The 16,501-nt window shown below is 35.6% G+C and overlaps 1 protein-coding gene across 4 annotated transcripts in view; it reads left to right on the top strand.

Moving 5' to 3' along the window:
• The window catches only part of Btbd8 (BTB domain containing 8), a 99,172-nt gene that overhangs the window by 2,945 nt on the left and 79,726 nt on the right, over positions 1-16,501 (top strand). For 2 of the 4 annotated variants that reach the window (XM_047519846.1, XM_047519839.1), the window contains exons 2-3: positions 3,756-3,953; positions 12,983-13,179. The exons of 1 other annotated variant lie outside the window; for it this stretch is intronic. In XM_047519846.1, coding sequence (XP_047375802.1) covers positions 3,756-3,953; positions 12,983-13,179 — 395 coding nt within the window. The remainder of the gene's footprint in view (positions 1-3,755; positions 3,954-12,982; positions 13,180-16,501) is intronic. One more of the 4 variants, XM_047519856.1, reaches the window with a different exon arrangement.

Raw genomic sequence — 16,501 nt, 5'->3', positions numbered from 1 at the left:
TGCTGAAGGCTAACTTTGGCTCAGTCCTTCATCTATTCAAATATGATTAGGGGATAAGGACTTGTGGTCCAAACCAGGACATATATAGTTAATGAGTTTGTCTCTTTATTTGCCAGAAAATGGTGAATATGGCAGAAAAAGTGACAACACAGAAGGGCAAATGGATACACTAAGACTTCATACAGAGGCCTTCTTTCTCTCTTTTGTGGTACTGGAATTGAACCCAGGGACACTCTACCACTGAACTACATCCCCAGTTCTTTTTATTTTTTATTTTGAGACAGGGTCTTGTTAAGTTGCCCAGGCTGACCTCAAACTTGTGAGGTCTCCTGCCTTAGCTTCCAGAGTCACTGGACAGAGGCTTTTTTCTTCCAGGGAAATGTTTGGAATGTATTCTGGAGGAAGTGGTGTTTTAAAAATAGGAATTAAAATATTTGTTTTGAATTTGAGAAAAGAAATTGGAAACTGACTAGTGAGATTTTTTTTTTTTTTTTTTTTTTGGGTGCTGGGAATCGAACCCAGGGCCTTGTGCTTACAAGGCAAGCACTCTACCGACTGAGCTTTCTCCCCAGCCCCTGACTAGTGAGATTTTAACAGTAGTCAAAAGATAAACAATTAATGGAGTTGGTGACTGAATACATGGTTGGGGAACTAGGGAAGGGAAGAATGGAAGATGGCCCCAAATCTTAGGACATTTGAAAGGGAGGTATATAATGAATGCTCAGGAAGCTCTCTATTCAGAGACAATTGGAAATACATCTGGAGTTAAGCTAGAATTAGCAAATACATATTAAAGGTTGCTGGCATCACTGGAACCCAGTTACCCAAGCCAAGGGTTATTCTCTTCATTTAGCCTTCCAGATTCAGTTGCCAACTCCTGCCAATTTTATTACCTAAATATATTTTAATTCCAACCCCTCATTCTTATCCTTGAATCTCTTCTGGCTCCAACCCTTCATGTCATCCTCCTGCTGTTTAATAGTTGTCTCATCTTCATTCTCATTTCCTTTAACTCCTCCATTACACAACTAACAGGTGATTTGTTGGGGGCAATAATGGGAATTTAGCCCAGTGTGCTCTACCACAGAGCTACATCTCCAGTGCTTTTTATTTTTTATTTTGAGATAGTGTCTTATTAAGTTGCTGAGATTTGGCCATAAATTTGCGATCCTTCTGCTTCAGCCTCCTGAGTTGCTGGAATTACAGGTGTGTGCCACCATGCCTGGCTAACAGGTGATATTTTGAAAAATAAACTTGCCCATGTTTCAAACTATTTGGTGACTCCCCTTCAACTGCAGAATATGGTTAAATCTTTGCCTTTCTTATTCTTCCTTGTCCCTCAGCTTCATCTGCCACTTTTAACCTTCTTAGTACTCTATGCAGACCATGTTATAATTCCATGCTCACACTTACCTTTGTAAAGAATGTGGAGCCTAGGAACTCCCTCCCACTTTCCCTTGCTCCTCTATGAGGTCTTTTCTTATGTCTGTATTTGAAAAACAAAGTACTTTTTTGTGCTATTGAATGTATCACACTCCTAATCATTTCAGGACCGATTTCCCTACTGTACTATAAATTCCTTGAGGGCAGGTATTATGATTTAGTCATCTATATGTTACTAGTGCTGAGTACATAGTACCTGCTTAATAAATGTTTAGTGATAAATGGGATTTTTAAAAATGCAGTCTAAAATGCTTTAGTTAGATAATTCTATGATTTGACTATTTGTCCCTTTCAGAATTGGAGTTGAAATTTAACTGCCATTCTAGAAATATTGAGAGGTGGGACCCTTAAGTGGCAGTAAAGGCCATGAGGGTACCATCCTCATAGGTGAGACTCATGCCCTTATAAAAGAATTTTCCCTCCTCTTAACCTTTTCTGCCCTCTTGCCTTCTACCATGTATTAATGAGTAAGAGAAGCCCTTGTCAGGTGTTGGCAGCTTGGACTTACCAGCCTCTAGAACTGTGATCTATTAAATGTCTGCTCATTATAAATTATCCCATCTTTGGTGTTCTGTTTTAGTAGTATAAAGTCAACCAAGACAGGTTAAACAGTAGTTGGCCAAAAAAAATAAGGTGTAAAGAAGCTGGAACTTGAAACATTGAGCTTTTGCTCCAATTTGCCCTCCCTCTAGACTTTACTATTAGTTAAGTCAGTAACCCCTCTTATGTTCAAACCAATCTGAGTCAGATTTTGTTACTAATAATAGTTACAGGATATACTCACAACATATTTTGTGGTTTTATAAAATAAAAAGCACTGTATTTCCACAGTTATAATTTTTTACACACATAATGTTTTTCTTTCATTTAGCAAATACTCAGGAGCATCTGTTATGAACAGGAGATTCACTAGTGATATTTGTTTGGCTACCACCTACAATACTTCCTCATTCACATGAAGAGGAATCGGGGTAGGGGGAAAATGGATGGGAGAAAGGAACAAATTGAGTGTACAATTTGAGTTTGAGAGGACAACACACTTGTATAACTTAGAAAAAGAATATGATGAAAGTATTGATCAAACTAAGATGCATGTCTGCTCATTGTTTTTAAGGTTTTGAAAGCTTTTGTGCTCTGAAACATTTGTTAAGGGTAAAATGGGATCATTTAACATCAGATATTGAACTCTTGCTGTATACTGAAGACACACAGTTTTTGCCCTTGGGGAGTTCCTTGTCTAGTAGGGAGAAACACTGATAAAAATAATGATGCAATGAAAGAAGTGCTGTAATAGAGGTATACACTGAATGTAATGGGATTAGAGGAAGAAGCCATTTGCTTGGTCTTTGGGGAGTATGAGTGTCATTGGCAACTTTCCAAGATTTCACAGTAATGGCCATCTTTACCCATTACTTGTACATCCTATAGTGTACTGGTGCGATTGCCAATTATATCTTGCAATACGCAAGTCTTCTGAGAATACATACCATGACAATGATATTGCTATAGTGATGTCAAGTATTGTTTCATATTTAGAGTGTAAAAATATATAGTTACTGCAAAGAGACAAAATATTATGAAAGTTTCAGTTTTTTATTTCTGTTCTTCCGTTACTTTCTGTATGCATGAAATCAATGTGCTTTACCATAACTATGTCTATATACTAGTAAAGGGATTTGAATGGGTTTACTCCTTGAGTTCATCATTTTAATACTAGATTAGATCATGATTAATTCTACTTGGGTAGATGGAAAAGGATCTAAATGTCACATTCTTGACATCCAAGCCTGCGTATCAGACTTGGCAATTAACAGTCAGAAAAAAGTGTACCAGTTTCTAACCTGAATTGTCTATTGTTAGATTTGGTTTGTTGGTGTTATTGACCATTGACTCTTTTTGCTTCAATTTTAGTAAGATTTTTTTAAAAGTTTATTCTTTGTAATAGTCAGCAACTATGTTAACTTTGTGTTCTGTGTTTCAAAAAAAAATCTAAAGAAGGGACACTATAAAGGAAAATCAACATAAGTAGAAAATAAATTTTATTATTAGAAGGAATTAATAAAATATATTTTGAAAAGTAGTCTTTTTTTTAGTGAAATTACCTTTGTTTTCACTATAAATTTTTTTAAAAATTAGATTCTAAGCTAATATTAAGTAATGTTCTTTGAAATGAAGTCAGAACAAACCCATTTTTACTATTAACATTTTGTTGCCTGTACATTTAAAAAATTATTATTTTAAACCTGTTTCATAAAAAATTTATATTTCTTAGCATCACTAATTAAACTGTGATTCCATTTTATTCCTTATAGGCTTTTAAGGGAAGAAATCCATACAGATGTTACTTTCTCTACAGATTATACTTTGTTCAAAGCACACAAAGCTGTCCTTTTAGGGAGGGTTCCTGACTTCTATTTCCATACTGTTGGACAGACATCAGACAGTATAACAAATCATGAGCCTGTTCCTGTGGAGAATGTTGAAGCTTTAGAATTTAGAACATTTTTACAGTAAGTGCTCTTTTTTCCTATTACATTTAATTCTAATAAATAATTGGGTATTTTTAAAGCATGTGTAGAGTGTATATGTTTTCATTTCATTCATTTTCATCTCTTAATAACCTGATCAGGAAAAATCCATTAATTTGAATTATAAATTACCTTAGTAATTAGTATTAGTAGAGTCTGTTAATATCATAGGCTTAGTATTAGTAGAAGCTAAGTAGAAACTTAAGATTGATCCTGACCTACAGGTGTTGCCCAGTGGTAGAGTGTGTGCTTAGCATTCATGAAGCCCTAGGTTCAATCTCTAGAACACACACACCAAAGAGACTGATCCTAGGAGAGGAGAAAGAAATGGTATGCTCTCTGGTAATTTGAATGAATTATTTTATGCTAGGGTGACACTTTGACATTTTGGCTTAGATACTTTTTTGTTGTAGGGGCAGGGCTGTGAAATTTATATTAGTTGTGACAACTGAAATGTCTTTAGACATTGCCAAATGTCCTCTGGGAGTTGGGGGTGTGTGGCTATTGAGAACCATTGCCCCATACTGATTTCTTATAAATTATTGGTATTTAAAACTTTAAATAAATTGTTTATAAAATATATTTAGATCATAACTGATTTTATTCTCATGGCTTATGTTTTAGTCCATTTGAACTGCTAAAAGAAAGTATCTTAGTTAGATCTGGTAATTTATAAACCACAGAAATTTATCACTATAGTTCTGTATTCTGGGAAGTTCTAGATAAAGGTGTCAACAGATGTTGTGTTTGATGAAAGCTAGTTCCATGTAGATGGCACCTCCTATGTCCCTTCACATGCCAGTTGTTATGGACAAACTCCCTCAGGTCTCTCTTTAAAGGGCACTAATACTATTCATAGGTTGGAGCCCTCATGACCTAATGACCCTTCAAATGTCCCACCTTTTAATACTACCACACTGAATTAAGTTTCAACATAGAATTTGGGGGAACATAAGCATTAAGACCATAGTAGCTTGTATGTGGTCAGAATTTTTTGAAAATAGATCATCAGTTGAACTTTATAGTATTGGGGGGATTCATGTGTTTGATGAACTTAGAAAATTGTCATCAACTAAATAATGAGAGAAACTAATTTAACTTAATCCCCATTCTGTACTTCATTTCTTTTTATCAGTGAATAATATTTAGTTATATATCACATTTTATTTATCCATTCATCAGTTGATGACCATTCAAGGTTTTTCTATTTTGGACTATTATGAATAATGCTGCTGTGACCCTTTATGTATAAGTTTTTGTGTGAATCTATGTTTTCATTGCTTGTGGATAAATACCTAGGAGTGAAATTGTTAAGTCATATGATAAGTCTATGTTTAATCTATTGAGAAACTATCAGACTTTTCTAAAATAACTATACAATTTTACATTCCCACTGTCAGTAGATGAGAGTTACAGTTTCTCCATATTCTCAGCAATACTTATTACCTTCTGTCTTTTATTATGGCTATCCTAGTAGATATGAACTGGTATCACATGTGGTCTCCATTTGTGTTTCCCTGATGTTGAGCATATTTCATGCGCATATTTGCCATTTTAATATCTTCTTTTAGGAACCGTTCATGTTCTTTGCCATCTTTTAATTGGGTTATTTGTCATCATTTTACTGAATTTTAAGAATTCCTTATATATTCTGGAGTACTAGACTCTTACCAGGTATATGATTTGCAAACATTTTCTTCTTTTTGTAGGTTGTCTTTTCACTTTCTTGATGGTCCCATTTGTGACGTGAAAGTTTACTTTTTTTTTTTTTTTTTTCTGTTTTTGGTACTATGCATTGAATTCAGGTACATTTTTATCCCTAAGCCTCATTTCTAGCCCCCCCCCCTTTTTTTTTATTATTTTGAGACAGGGTCTTGTTAAGTTGCTGAGACTGACCTTGAATTTGTAATCCTCCTGCCAGCCTTTGGAGTAGCTGGGATTACAGGACTTGCCACTATGCCTACTTCAAAGATTTATTTATAGTTTTTTCTAAGGATCTTATGCTTTTGTATTTTTGGCTCTTACATGATCTAAGATCCATTTCGAGTTAATTTTTGTGTGTGATGTAAGAGTTTCCAACTTTATTCTTTTATATGTGGATATCCAATCATTTCAGCACCATTTTTTGAAGTAACTTCTTTTCCCACTGGAGCATTTGGACACCCTTGTTGAAAACCAGTTACCCATTCCTCTGAAATGAATTCTCTTCCTCCAGACTTTTATGTTGAAGCCCGAATGTATGATGGTAGTTGAAGGTGAGGCCTTTGGGAGGTAATTAAGTTTAGGTGATTTCATGAAGGTAGGGTCCTCAAAAGAATTAGTGCCTTTATAAGAAGAGAGACCAGAGAGCCTGTACTGTCCTACTGTTACCACCCTGTGAAGACACAGTGAAATGGCAGTGTTTTGAATCCAGAAAGAGGGCCTGCCCCCAAACCCAACCATGCTGACACTCAGATTAGACTTCTGGCCACCAAAATTATGTGAAATAAATTTCTATTATTTAAGCCACCTACTTTATGGTATTTTGTTATGACAACTTGAGCTGACTGATACACTCATAAATATAGGGTTAATTTCAGTTCTATTCCATTGGTCTGTATGTCTGTTATTATGCCAGTATCAATAGTCAGTTTTTGGTTTTATGAGAAATCAAAGTTGGATTTTTGGGTTTTTATATCCTGCATCATATTTTCTGATATGCCTTTTGCCTATAATCAAAATCACATTGACTTTAGTGTAGAAAATTGTCTTTGGATCAAGAAATTTTAACTATATTTGTGTGATTTGGTCAGTTATTCTTCATTTTATGTTCTGCCTGTTTCTAGAGTCATCTGTTTTTCTTTATTTGAGTTATGTGAAGCTCCTATAAGCAAAATGGAAAATTGCCTTGACTTTCCCTGTTTCTTAGAACAGCATAATATACTATAATTTAAACAGATATTTTTAGTGCCGTTTAGAAAATTATTATTTTCCAGTGTAGATCACAGGCCTTTCATTGATAGTTCCAAATATCAATTTTAAAATGTATACCTTTTTTTCCCTAGTAGATGGTACAATGGAGTTCTTGTAAAAACAGGCTTTGTAGTCAAGTCAGGCTTACCATTTTTAAGTGTGTAAACTTGTATTAATCATTTACCATTATTTTTCTCATCTAAAAAAATGGCCGTAATAACAATAATACCTACCTCATAGAGTTATTGTGAGATTTAAATGAAATGGTTGTAAAGCACTTAACACAGTAGCCTGACAGATAGTAAGCACTGAACAATTTTTTTTCTTTTTTGGTGGTACTGGGAACTGAATACAGGGGCACTTTACTACTGAGCTATATCTCCAGCACTATTTTTTTTTTTTTTTTTTTTTTTTTTTTTTTGAGAATAAGATCTTGCTAATTTGCCCAGGCTGACCTTGAACTTGCTTCCACCTCCTAAATTGCTAGGATTACAGGTATATGCCACCCTACCTTGCACACTGTACAAATTTTAATAAATGTTGTTTATATTAGTAGCACTATGAAATTATACATTTCCATAGCTATTAAGTGCATGTTTAAAAGAGGATCCTGAGCCAGGAGCATTGGTGCATTCCTGTAATCCCAACTACTTAGCACTCTGAGGCGGGAGGATCATAAGTTCTAAGTCAGCCTCAGCAATTTAGCATGATCCTGTCTCACAATAAAAATAAAGGTTTAGGGGGCTGGGGATGTAGCTCAGTTGGTAGAGCACTTGCCTCACATGCACAAGACCCTTGGTTCAATCCCCAGCACCACAAAAGACTAAAAGATAAAAAATAAATAAAGGGTTGGGGATATAGTTCAGAGGTAGCATACCCCTGGGTTACATCTTTACAAAAATCAAATCAATCAATCAGTAAAGATCTTGGAGATAGTTTAAATTTTTATATGTTAGGGAAAGAGATATTAAATCAGTGTTATCCTTTATTACATTAAAAGTGATTGCAGGTACTGGGATTGTAGCTTAGTGGTAGAGTGCTTGCCTAGCATGTGTGAGGCACTGGATTTGATTCTCAGCACCACATATAAATAAATAAATTAAGTAAAGGTCCACTGACAACTAAAAAGCAAATTAAAAAAAGTGGTGGGGGTTGGGGCTCAGTGGTAGAGCACTTGCCTCGCACATGTGAGGCACTGGGTCCTCAGCACCACATAAAAATAAATATATTAAAAAATAGATATTGTCTCCATTTACAACTGAAAAAAATTTTAAAGTGTTGGGGGAAAAGATTAGAGTTAGTACAGGAGAGTGAAGTCAGCCTTGAACTTGGTAGCAAAATAGGTATCTGCCTCCTTCTGGTTATACATTATCTTGTTTGATTTCTTTCTTTTTTTTTTTTTTTAAACTGGTAAGAAGGATTTATTTGGGACTCACTGTTTTAGAGGTTCAGTCTATAGTTGGTGTTTGAACCAGCTTTTTCATTGCTGTGACCAAAGATCTGACAAGCAGTTAGAGGAGGAAAAGGTTATTTGGGACTCATGGCTTCAGAGTTTCAGTCCATGGTTTGCCGACTCCATAACTCTGGGCCCAGGGTGAGGCAGAACATTATGGTGGAAGGGCATGGAGGAGGAAAGCAGCTCAGGACATAGCACCAGAAAGGAGAGGGGTGGAGGAAGAGAAGAAGAAGAAGGAGAAGGAGGAAGAGGAGAAAAAGAAGATGAAGAAGAGGAAGAAGAGCTTGTTTGATTTCTTTCAGTCTTAGTCTTCTCATTTAAAACAAGAAAGTTGGAGTAGCTGACTTTGTACTTCAGCATTTCACAATGCTGGATTTTAAGCAGTTAATTCTATTCTATTTTATATAAGGCTAGTCATGTATGTCTGTAGTTATGTAAGCTCTTTGAGAGTAAATTGTCTCATTGATGTGTGCATCCAAATGATATTTAGTATCTTGTACATAGGAAGTACTTGTGATGTACTCTGTGTTAGCGGATTCCATTGAAATTTGGCTATATTAAAGTAATGCATAAGGAGAGTATTTTAATGGAAAACATATTAAATTTCTTTTAGTAAAAACTGATAAAATAGATTTTTGAATTTTTGCTATATGAAATTCAGTCCTTTGTAAGTTTCTTCAGTTCACATCCTTTCTCTTGAATCAATAAAGATGTTGAAATATTCTTTTATGTTGCTACTTATTCTACCATAAGTCCTTTCATGTGTACTTGAATTAAAGTATGAAATATAGTTTTTGAAAAGGTGTTTTATATGCAGTGACTTCAGATATGGCTCAAGTGTCAGTGGAAAATAGTGCTTACTTTATGACCTCATGATTAGAATTCAAGTAAAGATCATAAAACTCTTTGATTTCCCCTGAAGACTTACCATTGTTATTGTGAGTGTCTGTATGTAAGAGAGGGAAAGATGAGGGAGGACTTTGAATTTTCAGTTTAACATTAATAACTGGGAGATGTTGTAATAAAGTATCAGATAAATACATAAAACAGCACAGAACAACCTTCTTATGTGGTTCCTATTTTCTCTGTTACATTCCTTTTATTATTCAGGCTGGAAATGGATGGGATATATGTCTTTCTTGTATTAAATATAATTTCTGTATTTTTTTTCTTTTGGTGCTAGGAATTGAACCAATCGCATTGTGTCTGTTAAGCATGCACTCTGCCACTGAGTTACACCTCCACCCATGTATTTTATTTATTTGTTTGTTTGTTTATTTTTGAGACAGGTCCTCAGTATGTTGCTCAGACTGGCCACAAACTCCTGGGCTCAAATGATCCTCCCAACTCTGTTTCCAGCCATGTATTTTTGATGCCTTGGTATTTGGAGTCTTATAAACTAACTGGGAAGAGAATTCCCTTCCCAGAGTTAGCTCATTCCTAGAGATAATAAATGACTTGCCTATGAATACATCTTTTATATGCAAATAAACTAATCATGAGTCCATATACCCACCCATACACCTTCCTCCATCTAGTTCTTATGCTCCAGGAGACAATATTCATCTACCCTAATCATCCCAGGGTCAGTACCAGACACCCTATAGCCAGGAGCTTAACAATATTATTAAATAATTTAATCCAAATACTGTTCAGTTGCTCACCTCACCTTGCTCATTCCTTCCCACAAAAACCACAATAATGGCTTTTGTCCTGAGCTGGGGATATGGTTCAGATGTAGATCACTTGCCTAGCATGCATGAGGGCCTGAGTTTGATAGCCAGTACTGGGGGGAAAAAAAAAAAGCCCTTGTCCATGTTTTTTACTGTTCCTTCTGCCCCGTACCAAATCTGTTACTTCCCCACATGGCCCTGCATACCACGGTACACCCCCCTCGTTTTGGGAAGTGTAAATGACAGATTATCTTTTCAATAGCAATAATTTCCTAATCTGTCTGCCTCACTATACCTGAACAAATCCAAAATCCCTGGTACAGTTTAAACCACTTATCGATGTCATTACTGCCTTCAGACCATTTTCCCCGCTTTTTCCTAAGCCCCATGTCTTTGAATCTCATTTTACTGGTCTATATACCATTAGATCATCATCCATAGACCTCCAGGTCAGTACTCCTCTTTCCTCAAAGTTTTTGGGTACTGACTTTTGTCAGTTTCTCTAGTAACGCAATTTTTGGTAATTCCAGTTGCTGTATAGATGGTATTTCCACTAATTTTGCCTCTCAGTCCCTTTAATTGCTGTCTTACAGTTACCTTGTTTTCCACCTTACCTCATTTTCCACAACAACTAAGTGTTAGTGTGTGAGGACCAGCTCCAAGGTGTCATGAGACCAAAGAGAGAGGCAAACAGATTTAGAATCACACAGAGTGCAGTTTATTGAGGAACTTAGCTATAGAAGCATGGTCAAGGGCAATAGCAAGACCAGTTGGAACCCTGCAATTTGAGTCAGAAAGAGAAGTTAGGTTAGAACAAAAGTGACTTCATCCTAGCTGGAATGTACCTGATTTATCTTAAGATAATATCAAAGAATTAGGCACATCCTTGGAACCAGGGTCCACTCAAATAGTTTTGTCTATTTATAGTTGCTGGGAAAATATATAGGAAAAACTGACTAGGGTTATTCTGGGGCAGTCATGATGATTATGACTCAGGATAGCTACAGTCATATCAAACTGAATTCGTATACCTCAACTATGCACTACCAGGCAAATTGTAACTCATGTTATTACCAATAACTGACTCCATAATCTCTATTCTAAGCATCTCACTCTAATTTTTACTTCCTACCTTTCTAGCCTACTTCCTTTTGGACTCCAGCTATAATAATTTATTATTTTAGTGCATTTTTCTGTTGCTCTTACAGAATACCTGAGACTGGGAAATCTTTAAAGAAAAGAGGTTTATTTGGCTCATAGTTTTGAAAATCCAGGAGCATGGTGCTGGCATCTGCTTGACCTCTAGTGAGAGCCTTGTGGTGGGAAGTGGAAGAGAAACGACTGCAGGCAAGGAGAGGCACGTGTATGAGACAGACCAAAGGGAGTGCCAGGCTTGCTTTGTAATAACCCACACATGAGAATCCAGTCTCTGAGGAAAGACATAATCTGTTGATGAGGCTAGTGCCCCTATAACCTAGTTACCTCCAAAGGCAGTGTTACCTCCAACACTGCCATATTGGGAATCAAATTTCAGCATGAGTTTTGGTGGGGGCAAACCATATCCAGACCATTCCAGCGGATCTGCCACATTAATCTTGCCACATTTTTAGTCTCTGATTCTCTTTTTGGGGGCGGGGGGGGGCGGTTACTGGGAATTGAACTCAGGGGAATTCAACCACTGAACCTCATCCCCAGCCCTATTTTATATTTTATTTAGAGGTAGGTTGTCACTGAGTTGCTTAGCACCTTGCTTTTGCTGAGACTGGCTTTGAACTCACAATCTTTGTGCCTCAGCCTCCTGAGACACAGGGATTACAGGCATGCAACACTGTGCCAGCAAATTTCTGTATCTTAATCATGTCTGACTCTGATTCTCTTATGTCCTCATTTCTTTTCTGTCTTAGCTTAAATTCCCTTTGGTTATCATTGTATCACTCCTTTTACATGCAGCCTGAACACCTTGTCCCCTTGGAATTTGTTTTATTTACATGTCAAAACTGCAAATCTTAATCCAACTTTTTGACTACTCCACTCCTGCTTTCACACGGTCGAATGTGGCTGGAAAAAAACACACACAACCATGTTAGCTAATCTTACTTTAAATTTATAGCTGTAAACCTCAATTGATGACTGCTAATTACTGTGTGGTGTTTGTCTTTTATTCTATTGATATGGTGTACAACATTGATTTTCTGTGCTTGACCACTATCGACTTCCTGAGATAAATCCCAGTTGGTCATTGTGTAGAATCCTTTTTATAAGTTGCTGGATACAGTTTGCTATTTTTTTTTTTTGAGGGTTTTTTTTCATTCTTAGCAATAAGTAATATAGGTATGTTTTTGTTTTGTTTTTTCCCTTCTAATGTCTTTGCCTCTTTTCAAGTAATACTGGCCTCAGACAATGAGTTGGAAAGTGTTCTTTCCTCTCTGTGTTTTTTTGGAAAATTTTGTGAAGGATTGGTTGGTGTTAATTCTTTAAACATTTGGGAGAATTCACTAATGAAACTAGATGGCCCTGGTTTTTTTCTTTGTGAAAGTTTTGATTACTACTTCATTCTCCTTATTTTTAAAAGGTTTACGCCAATATCCTGTTTCTTCTTGAGTCAGATTTAGTAATTTTTATCTCTCTGGGAATTGTTCATTTCATCCAAGTTACCTAATTTTTTGCATTGTATGTTACATTTAACACTAAGAAAATCTTATAGACTATTTTTCAAACTTTTTATAGTTTTAGATTGACCTTTCCAGTTAGTCCAGACTAAACGGTTTTTAAATTATGTTTAAAACGTGTATAATTATTTTATGCGTATTTTATATGTATAACACACATATATACATATGCAATATATGAAAGCAGCATTTGGGAAACTAGCTTTTTACTTTTAAGGCTCACCCTTTTTTTAACTCATTTTTTAAAATTTTGTCTTTTAGGATTGTATATTCATCAAACAGAGACATAAAAAACTATGAAGAGGAAATTTGTAGGAAAATGATAGCAGAAAGTGGGATACTACAAAAGAAACTTGACTTCAGTTTTCAAAAGTGTAAAAATTCATCTGATTGTTCTCTTCAGAAGCATGAAATTTCAGAGGATATCAGTAATAGAGATGACAGTTTAATTTCCAATGGTGAGGTATTTTTGGTGGATTTTTATAACATTGTACAGCCATGAAAATAATTATAATCTGATATAATTAGAGAAATCATACTTCAAAAACTGCTCTATTGATATATTTTTAAAAATAAGCATGGAAAAGGGAATATATTAGTGTGACTAACTCTGAGTTTCCCCAAGTAATTAGAAATAGGGTTATTATGAATAAATCCATATATAATACAGTTTTCTTCTTAACTACTGAAGCCTCTATATGTCATTGTCCTTATTTTGTTCTATACTAATAAAGAAGTTTTAACAGACTATAGAGTCAGTTCTATTATAGCACAATATATACTTTCTCTAAAAAAAAAAAAACATGGAACACAAAAATTGCTGTTACACAAAAACTTTTTAAAAAGATAGTAACCTAAAAAATATGGTAGCTTAGTTTTACACACATTAAATGGTTAAGAAATACATAAATATTATAATACATATGACTATTTACCTTAAAAAAGACCTTAAGATTGCTTGTGAAAGTATTAGCTTGTGAGTTATTGTGAATTGGTAGAAAGAGGATATTAATTAGATGTATAAATATACTGACAAGAAACCTGGGGTCTCTGGAACAGAGAATAGACCACACAGAGTATTTTAGTGCCAGTTCTCAGACGTTAAGTTCCATGAGACAATGAAGTGAGTTCCTGATGTTATCCTACTTATAGAGTGGAATTGCACCACAGGAAAGGAATATCAAAATTAGGAAACACTAAGCTTTCCAGGTTGCTGGCCTATCTGCCAGTCATACTCTACAGAGAAATGGAGAGGAAAAGGGAGATACCAACCTTGGCTTTGGAAGTAAACAAATCTTCTTTAGGGGAGAGAGGAGAAGGTACCCTGGAATGTAAGGAAATGGCTTCCTGGAGAGGCAGGTCTCCAAGACCTTTTTTTCTTTTCTTTTTTTTTTTAACATTTTTAGTTGTAGATGGACACAATACCTTTATTTTATTTATTTATCTTTATGAGGTGCTGAGGATGGAACCCAGTGCCTCCCACATGTTAGGCAAGTGCTCTACCACAGAACCACAACCCCAGCCCTCCAAGTCCTTGAGCTATGTTACCTCTAGGTTCTAAGGAATGTTGCTGCTTGATCATCTTTAGCCAAGTTTACCAGGGCTTTTCTCAGAAAAGTCAGACTGTGCAGACACAAATATTGGTATAAAATTGTCTCCCAACAGTTATCTGAAATCAAATGGAAAAATTTAACACTAGGTATGAATGGGTATGGCTCATAACATATGCAGCGAACTGAGGTACCTGGTAGATTTTTAGGTGTATGCATATATGCTTTGTATATTATTACATGGCTTGAGTCATCTGGGTACCATCTTTTGCATTGACATTGAAGTGTTTTTTGTATATGAAATTGCACCTAAGGACACTCAAAATTTAGTTATATTAAAATTGACCCCCTAAAATATCAGTCGTGTAAAGATGTTATAGCAGAATTTACTATATATGAAAATACCTGTTAACTAAAGGGTCTTATTACTGATGTTTTGTGCAGCAGCAGCAACCACCACCACTAAACTGGTTTAACTGATTTAATCTTGGTTAGATTCCTTTTACATTACATTCATCATATCTATGAATAAATGACTAGAGAGTCTAGGCTCTGAAGTATCTAGTTAATCTCATTTGGTCTCATATAAACCTAAGAAGTAAGTGGTTGCAGACTCATTTTATCAATAAGGACCCTTATACCCACAAAACATAAATGATTTCCCAAGGCCATACAGAGCAATTGATAAGCTGGTATTTGGTACATATTCTTCATGCTTCTAGTGTAGAACTCTACCAGTGGCTCCATAGCAGCCCTTTAAGATGGCAAAATGAGTGAGTGTAAGTGAAAAGAGCTTATTTACCCCCTCAAACCCTATTCTTTGACTGTTTTCTCTATCAATCCAAAGAAAAACCCCATGCTCACCAGTAATCTCCCAGTTGCCAATTTAAGACACTTTTGGTCCACATCATCTTAGTCCCCTTGAATTCTTTCATATCAGTGCTGTTCTCCTTAAAACATTTCCTGTCTTATGAAATTATGCTCTCAAGATTTTCTTTCTTGACCATGCTTCATTCTTCACTAATGTCATCTTTCTACTCCTTAAATAAATAGTATTCTCCAATTTTTCTTGAGCTTTATATCTAACTACTCACTACACATAGCTATTTTAAAAATACCTTAAATATTCCAAATTTATTATATAATGACTTAATCACCTCTTGCTCCTTTTTTGATTAATTAATTAATTAATTTATTGATTGATTTTCAGTGGTAGAAATTGAACCCAGGGACTCTTCACCACTGAGTTACATTCCCAGGCCTTTTTAGTTTTTTATTTTGTGACAGGGTTTACTAAGTTGCTGAGGCTTCCCTTGAATTTGTGATCCCCTGCCTTTGTCTCCCGAGTAGCTGGACTAAGGCTTATGCCACTATGCCCCACCTTTTCTGTCCTCTTTTCTTTTCCTTTTTCCTGTCCTTCCTTCCTTCCTTTCATTATAGTGATGGGGATTGAACCCAGGGGTCTCACATACTAAACTTCATCCCCATCCCCTTATTTAAATTTTATTTGAGACAGGGTCTTATTAAGTTCCTTGAGGGTGTCCTTGAACTTGTGATCATCTAGCCTCAGCCTCCTGGGTAGTTGGGATTAAAGGTATGTGCCACCAGACCTGGCTTCCTTTTCTTAAATGCTTTATTCTTGTGAATTGTATCATCATTTTAATACTGTTACTTTTACATTAGTTTCATTCAATTTATGGCTACGTCATTGATTTATCTCCTAAATATTCTTAAATACTTCTTTTGCTTTATCTTCCTGCCATTTTTATATTTTGAGATTTTGGCATTTTTCTTGAGTATTTGCAACTCCAGGCAGTCTGCAGGTCCCTAGTTGCACTCTCCATTTGTGTTGTAAAGAACCAATTACAGGTCTAGTTACATGGCATTCCCTTTAAAAATTATTCAGTGTCTCTCATAACCTTAATTTAAATCTCAAATCCCTTTCCATGGTGCCAGGGGATTTTGTAAATTGGTTCCTGCCTCAACCTTTACTGTCACGTCTCTTCACAACCCCTTCATATCCCTTGAGCTTTAGTCTTACTGAATTACTTGATGTGTCCCCCAAACTGTGTTTTGCCACATCTGTGTCTTTGTACTTGCTATTTGTTCCTGCAATGGCATTCTAGTCATTTGTTAATTATCTATTCAGTGCTAAATTTAAGGATATGAGAGTGAACAAAGTAGTATTTCTGTCCTGCTGTCTAGTTGGAGATATAATCAAGTGGGTCGT

The sequence above is a fragment of the Sciurus carolinensis genome, chromosome 1 (genome assembly GCF_902686445.1).
Source record: "Sciurus carolinensis chromosome 1, mSciCar1.2, whole genome shotgun sequence".
Classification (NCBI taxonomy): domain Eukaryota; kingdom Metazoa; phylum Chordata; class Mammalia; order Rodentia; family Sciuridae; genus Sciurus; species Sciurus carolinensis.
This window is presented reverse-complemented; position numbering and strand designations above follow the sequence as displayed.